This window comes from Cebidichthys violaceus, unplaced genomic scaffold, assembly GCF_023349555.1.
Source record: "Cebidichthys violaceus isolate CVI_PGR_0920_01 unplaced genomic scaffold, fCebVio1.0.p SCAF_15, whole genome shotgun sequence".
Taxonomy (NCBI): Eukaryota; Metazoa; Chordata; class Actinopteri; order Perciformes; family Stichaeidae; genus Cebidichthys; species Cebidichthys violaceus.
This window is the reverse complement of record NW_027176318.1, coordinates 10,032,531-10,040,254: the sequence shown is the minus strand read 5'-3', so window position 1 is coordinate 10,040,254 and position 7,724 is coordinate 10,032,531. Positions and strand designations below refer to the sequence as shown.

The following is a 7,724-nucleotide window of genomic DNA, read 5'->3' as shown; positions in this document are numbered from 1 at the left end:
GTGTGTGTGTGTGTGTAGATGTGTGTGCATCTGCAGGCTTTTACATACAAGTAAGCAAATGTGAGAACTCACTTGAAATTCACCATCTATGGGCTCATTGATTTGGATGTCTAGCACTTCATCCTGGTAGCCATCGTCACCCTCCGCTAGCGCTCCAGTGTAATCCATTTGGTCTTCGGGCATCTCTGCGTTGTTGTTGTCTTGGCTGTATCCTTGTGTGTACTCTTCTTCCCCCCCATGCTGGTACCCCCCCATCTCTACATCCCCTTCTTCACAGCCCTCTGCACCCAGGTTCACAACGTCATCTGTGTAGTCTGCTGCCTGCGAGTTGTCCGGCTGGCCATAGGGTGCGTCCAGGCGGTAGGAGGCATTGAGGTTTAAATCATGACCACTGAAAACAAACAAATATTGGGACAGAAATGAAGAATGGTGGTAAAATGTGAACGATTTGGCTGTTGACTTTGCCAGCTTTATAATTGAAAACATTTAAAAAAAAAGAACACATGACACTTGTCATCATTAGCTTACCTTATATTTACATCTTCATCATCACTTTGTAGAAGGTCATCATTCAGCTCTTCGTCAGACACTTCTGAAGGATTCTGAAACAAAAATAATGGAACATTATGGTGTGCTTTAAAATAGTAGTTGTGTGTGTTTGTTCATGTGTGAGGCGTGGGGGCAGGGGACCACCTCCAACCCCAAAGGATGCTCTATTCCCATGTGGTGAAGGCAATCTGGGCAGGTCAACACAGTCCTTTTTTGTCCACTGTACTTCCTCCTGCTTCACATCAACAGTTCCCCCTGTGGAGGAGCCACCTGCTTCAAGTCAACTGTTCACTACTATTTTCTAAATGTTCTACCAACACCAACACCCAATGTTCTGGACATTATTTTCCATTTCCTGCTTGTAAGCACAGAAACCCTACTGACAAGCCAAGTGTTTTATTGGCGTCAGGGATAAAATCTAAGTAAACACAACAGTGAGAGTTTGTATTATCTTACCTTTTTAACTGACAGCCAATCCTCTCCCAACAACTCCTCTTCCAAATCACTTTGAAAGAGAAACAACATCCAATAACAGGTTAGCCAAGTCAGATAATGGGGCAATTTGTAATCTATTTATAAATAACGTCATTCTGCAATAGGGCTGTCAACGAGCATAATACATTTGAAAATATATTTGAATAATAAAGAGCAGGTATATATATTAACTTGTGAAATAAAAGAAGCACTACCAAGGCTGTCTGTCTCACGCCCACTGAATGCATTATATGACGAGTCACATAGCGTCACTTTAATTAATTGAAGTTGAAATGTAACATTAGTTCAAGTCGAACAAGGAATAATGCAACACCCAAGACAGCAGAGAACTCAGCCATCAGCTGTGCGCTAAATGAAGACATAACTCAGCCATCAGCTGTGCGCTAAATGAAGACATAACTTAAAAGTAAGTAGTACTTGCTATCTTCTGATCTTCTGATGTGTGTACTTAACAGAAAACATGGGTTTTATATTGCGAGCTATCAGCAGGTAATCTCCAGCCAGCTGTTACCGTATTCAGTTTTTTGTGGTGAAATGAGGAGGTATCGTATAGATAACTGCTGACTTCAACTTTACGAATCAGCTGTTCTTTGTCCAATTAATTTCCATTGCAGCACTCTTTTTGTAGAGAAATCCGAACACGAGATGATTTACCTCTCTAGATCGTCATCTTCACCTCTCCTCCTGCGTGACCGCTCAGCACCAGGTTTGTCATATTCACCAAAGTCATAATCTGCAAAAGAAAAGCTGTTTGTTTACAAAGCAATGGATTATGCCAATAATATTACCATCCTCGTAGGTTGATATCAGTCTGTCCTACTGGCCGGCACGACTTGAAATGTACAGAGACTATCAGCACACTAACTTGTTGATTCAGATTGGCTTGCCTCTCATGCTAAGTTGAATCAACAACTTGGGTTAGCAGATGCTTTTATCACACAATTCAGATTCTATCACATTCATACTGTAGGCACTGCTACGGGAGCAATTTTGGGGTGAAGTGTCTTGCTCAAGGACACATTGAGATGCAACTAGCAGAGACGGGGATCGAACCACCGACCCTCTGATTGAAGGACGGCCCTGCTCTCCACTTATCCACAGTCCCCTACACTACAAAACAGTTTAGAACATTGAAAAGATGGGATGAATAAATGGAACAATAACATCCGCAGTCAGGGATGCACTGATTCAGAGTCCAATACTGTGCACATGTACTTTTACTAAACTACTCCGATACAACCTCATCCAATACCGTAACAGCAACATGGCCTTTACCTCTCGTCAGTTGAGCCTAAACCGCACAGCTGCTAAAATAACCCGACACGCAGGTTAAAATCGACAATTTATTGCCAACTGCAGAGTATGAGCGAAACAGGCAGGGTACTGCCTGCCATACTCTGCAGTTGGCAATAAATTATTACATGCATTTCGGAAGAGTTAGTAGCCACAATGATGCAGGTTTGTCATGGGGTTAGCCCATCGACTGTATGAAATATGGACGCAGTCTTCATGACATAACCTGTAGGTTTAATGAAGAGTGGTTGTGAAGCTCAAAGTGAATGGCACTAGCCGTCACCATCTTGGCAGTGATGACATAGCCTAACTCAAAATGGGCAGAGGTGGATCATGGGTGAAGCGGAGTTGGGCCTGACAGATGCAGCAGAGGAGACAGCTATAAGCTAGCGCCCGGGTATGGCACCCATCTGTCACTCAAAGAGGCCATGTCCTCAATTATGCCCAACTTTAAGCATTAATATAATTAATCAAGTACAGTTGTCATTAATGGGGAAATTGGATATAGAGACCAAAACATTTTATGCTCCAGGCTGTAAACATGTTTATGTCTGCTATGAAGTTGGACATCTTAATATGGGGGTTTAAGGGGATTAACTATATTAAAATGTATATTTTATCCATTACAGTCAGAATGAGGAGCATCATGGTATTATTAAGTACTAATATCGGTACTTGCAAATACACAATTGTAAGTACTTGTGCTTGGTCTGCAAAAAAATGGTATTAGTGCATCCCTAGCCACAATTACAGTCTACAAAGTAGCAGCTGTAGCTGTCCCCCCCTTTGAGAAATGGTATGGGAAACACGTTTGGTTTGGTGCTCCTTTACAGTTAGCCAGCACAACACCAGGACCCTGAAACCAAAACAACTAAAACAAAGTCAGCTATCATTAATTCTGCTGCATATCAAAATGTCTTCCATGAAAAAGACATAATTGGCTGTAAGATGAGGTCGTGGATCTGGCCAAGATTTGGTTTTAAACCGTTGGTCTAACATTTCAGTCTCTGAAACTTCTTGGGTTACGCAAGTGCTACTGAGACATAACAGGTGAGGCAGATGAAGCTATCCCATTACAAAAAATTGCTAGGCGATGCATCCTTCAGCTAGCGCTGCCGCTTTTGAGAAGCTGATGTGTTCACAGGCTTAGTGCATGTATTCAACCACCCCAAGTCACCTGTATAACGTTAGACTCTGGCTAAAACTGGCATGCCAAGTATCTTCTGATAGCTACTGCAGCCCAATGCTAACAAAAAACGGCAAAGGGCATGTGGAATAAAACCACAGCGTAAACTGCGTCATATACGGGTGCCCTCCTCAGCAACGCTGCAGCGGCTGTTAGCTTGCCTTTAAACCACAAATGTCTGACTTTATGGACCCATTATTCCCTATAATAACGTATTTTTAACAACGTTAACACTCCAATATTAACTGTAACGTGGTAAACGGGACGCCAGAAGTCGATAAGTCGTTAAAGTATCAAACGTGATTTCTACCAACCACATTATCTTTAAGTACAAGGCTGCAAGCGTTAGCTCAATTGCTAAACTAGCAAACGCAGCTGATATCAACCTGAAGCCGGATATTTGGACTGAACAATTAAAAGCTAACTTTAGCCCGTGACTTGGCCCTCAATTAATTTGCTTAACTCAAGGGTAATATCATTCGGCGAAAATAACCTCGTTACACTCGCATATGGTCACTTATTACGCTACGCTAAATATTGGTAATAACTTGACGCTAGCGTTAGCTCCCAAGCTATAGCTACCGTTGGCTTTAAGATAGTTATTCACGTAACAACCAAGAGTGTCAAATGTTTGTTCAAGTTAAAGCTACTTTAGCTGTAATTAACTATTTTGCGATCCAGTATTTTGCTCTACAGCCAACACGGTAATGTTTCAAACCCTGTTGACATTAGCTATCATTAACCACGATAATTAGCTTAGCTACATTGCTAACTTAGCATTGTTGACAAATGCCACTGGCTCTACTCACTCTGAGCGTTGGCTGACATGGTGCAAGGCGCGTCCCGCTTAGAGTTTGACTATAAAACTTGAGAGTGCATTTAATCTTTAATATTCCACGGTTTTGACGATACAAAACGTGAGACTAGCAAGGGAACAGATTCGATGCAGCAGTGATATCCATTGACGACCAGAATAGTACAAACATGGCCGAGCTGTGTTTGCCGCGGTGATGCATTGTGGGTAAAAACAAAACACCAGCTCCCCCGGTCGGTCTGCTGCTCCAAAGCGAGTTGCTTGACAGGTAAACAAAATATACGGACTGTTTTAAATCTGTCACACATCTGCCCTCCACCACTGCATGCTGTCCATTACAAGTGTTTGCTGTGGAAAATGCGTGTATTGTACAATTGGATAGGTTATACACTTGATTAAATGTTCTTCCATAAACACGTGCCTCATTAATTAATAGGCGTAATTAAGTGAGAAATTGACACCTATAGACGATTTAGCCTCTTCCTGCATAGCATAAATTAAAAACAATCTAGAAGGCCCGCAGGTAGGCCTTTTCTACACAGTAAATGCCTTGCACTTAAATTGTGTATGATTCTTGTAATTCTGAGTACAGCTAAAGGCATACAATACAAGATAACAAATAGAAAAATCAAAAATTCTCTGGCTAGTTCTGCTTCATTCAATTCTGTGAGTATGAGGTTGGGATCATCATCATGCAGGAATCACTGGGTCAGGGCTCATAGATGAGAAATACTGTAAGTTGTTCCTACAATGTGGTTTCTGCTCTGGCAGATTTTGTGTGGAGGTGCCATGAGTTTGACACATCTGTATGGACATAACTTAACAAACTCTAACCAGTCTCACCTTTCTTTACGACTGCACCCTTCAAAATCTACACACAGATGGTCTTGCTTAGGGAGGTAGAAGTTCAGTATCGTGTAAAACACTAGGTGCCGATGTATCACTGATTTCAGACATTTTATGTCAGTAATCCCAACAGCCAGACAGCAACGGAAATGTGGTATATGCAATACGTGGTGGGAGACTGGATGTACTCCAGGATGGTCCTTTTTAAAGGTCCATCACTGGAGGAGGAACCCTGAGCCAGTTGAGAACCTTGCTCGGTTATGAAGGGCAGCTTCATAACCTGGCCATATCACCCCTAATTTGTATGTCTATACTGTACACTGAAACACACACACAGCTATGTTTATGCTCTGATATCTTATGTAACACCAAGCACAAATAAACCAGTAGAACATCACACAATCTGAGCTAACCCCATTAAGCAAATCAAATCAAAGTGAATAACACAAGTTTAACCTTATTCAACTTTGCTGTTAACATTTATACCAAATTATGTATTGTCAGCCCTTTCCAGTGGAAGAGCTCTTTAATCTTAAGGAGATCAAGCAAACACCTTCAGAGATGAGCAAGACTGGACTTGGAATGGACAAAATACAATCCAGTTTTGTCCTTTTTTTTTTTTTTTTACAATATTATGAAGATTACAAGTTACAAAAAATGAATTATACAAAAGGAAGTAAAACACTCTCTCTAGGCTCAGAAAATCCCCAAACAAGCTAAAAAACAAAAAGGCTCCAAACTCTGTTGTTGCCCCCTATTTATACTTTTTTTACTTCGAGCATCTTTAACCTCTAGATCCATATATGGTTAACAACTTTCACATCACCCAGCTGTTGGAGGACACTTTGTACGTAACACCTTTTATTGTATGACACTCTTGTTCTTTAAGATACCATTCAGTTGGTGACCCTCCTTTGAAGGTTTCTGTCTGGCCTTCATTGGTTGAGCAGCTCAGACGGATGTTTCTCTAACCGTTGTCATTGCTGCAATATCTACACCTACTACCTGTTTCCTATGCCGACTCTGACAATGGTCAGGCCAGAGTAAGTTAAAGAAAAAAAATGAACAAACAAAACAACTTTCTTTCATATTTCTGCCATTCAGTGAATATAAAGACACACAGGATTACATATTGATTAATGAAAGAACCTCACACATACTTTAAAATCATTAAAATAACACAAAGACATATGTGATCATATATGAGGAATAAACTCATATCTTAAACTAATTTACTTTTACCTTAATAAAACAAGGCTTTTGGTTGGAGCATGTCTTGTACATTTTAGGTGGGCACCACCACAAATCTTGGTCAATTTGGCAGTTTTATTCAAGACTCAAGTCACTCCTTTGATTTTTATATAAGGTCAAAGCTTTTTATTTCTTTACAAATCTCTGACTACGTTTTTTTTACCGCTTTCGTGCTCAAGTCTGGGAGTCAAAGTTGTTGTCTGATTCTACTGCCAGACTACAGCAGAATTCTAACCCCTAAATTCCTCCTGGGCTGACAAACGTCAACAAAGACCCCGAGAGACACCAAAGAGAGGTGAGCAGTGAACTGTAGCCTCATTGTATTGGCTCATTATGGGCTCCCGCAGTGAGGAAGAAGCTATTTTGTAGCACCACAAGGTCAATATCTGAAAGCCAGGGCGATGGAGGGGATCAGCCATGAGATTTTTAATTTGAGAAAGCGTAAAGGGGTTTTCCTGAAGGAGAGTGTGTGCATTTTAATGGACTGTGGGGATTGTACAGAAAAGATGTTGAGGTGGCAAATGCTTTCCTTTTTCTTTGAAAGTAATAGAAATGCGATTTATCCACAGTATTGCAATCTTACACTTCCTTGTCATACGCAGTATTCAAGGCATCAGGCCAATATTTATAGTGTACAAGTTAATACAACAATAACAAATGGAGAAGGCGCTGCTGCTCTTATATTACATGTTTTTTAAACTTTCTAAAAGCCTGATCTTTCTGCCTCCCAAACTCACTTTTTCATGCTGTATGCACATACACAATCTTGTGTATCCAGTTTTTCTCCTCGCGTTGATGCAATTGCAAAGCATATCAATATGTATTCCACACTTTATTAAATATCCGCTCTGAACAGCTGTTTCCAAAGCTGTATGAGATATTTATGCTCCCTGGATTCACTTTCCCAGGAATTTTGATTTTACTTCCAAATAGATGTGAAAAGAGGAGCTGTCACACTCTATTATGGTGACCTCAATGATTCTGTGCCCTATCCAAATCCAGTGGTTTTCCATAACAATGCAAATTAAAGGGTGCAAAGCCGAAGGAGACAAGACTTGTTATTTTCCATCCAAAGGACAGAAGTTCTTTACAACAAACTTGTCTGTACGCCTTTAAATGTAATTCAAATGGCAACTTGGAAGTTGTTTTGTGTGAGACAATAAGCGTTTTGCTGTCAATTCATGAGGGTCAGCAACTGTCCTGAGAAAGTGATGCTGGAGCTATGGAGCATATGGGCCGACAATAGATCATTTTGTAAATGAAAGATTTAATCAGTTCATTTTTTACATC

General features: G+C 40.7%; 1 protein-coding gene across 3 annotated transcripts in view; it reads right to left on the bottom strand.

Moving 5' to 3' along the window:
* rbm33a (RNA binding motif protein 33a) overlaps positions 1 to 4,504 on the bottom strand; it is a 26,232-nt gene extending 21,728 nt beyond the window's left edge. For all 3 annotated transcript variants that reach the window (XM_068709923.1, XM_068709925.1, XM_068709924.1), the window contains exons 1-5: positions 4,333 to 4,504; positions 1,699 to 1,777; positions 1,006 to 1,054; positions 529 to 602; positions 73 to 391 (exon numbers count right to left, since the gene is read on the bottom strand). In XM_068709923.1, the coding sequence (XP_068566024.1) occupies positions 73 to 391; positions 529 to 602; positions 1,006 to 1,054; positions 1,699 to 1,777; positions 4,333 to 4,351 (540 nt within the window). In that variant the 5' untranslated portion in view covers positions 4,352 to 4,504. The remainder of the gene's footprint in view (positions 1 to 72; positions 392 to 528; positions 603 to 1,005; positions 1,055 to 1,698; positions 1,778 to 4,332) is intronic.
* Positions 4,505 to 7,724: the final 3,220 nt, after the last annotated feature.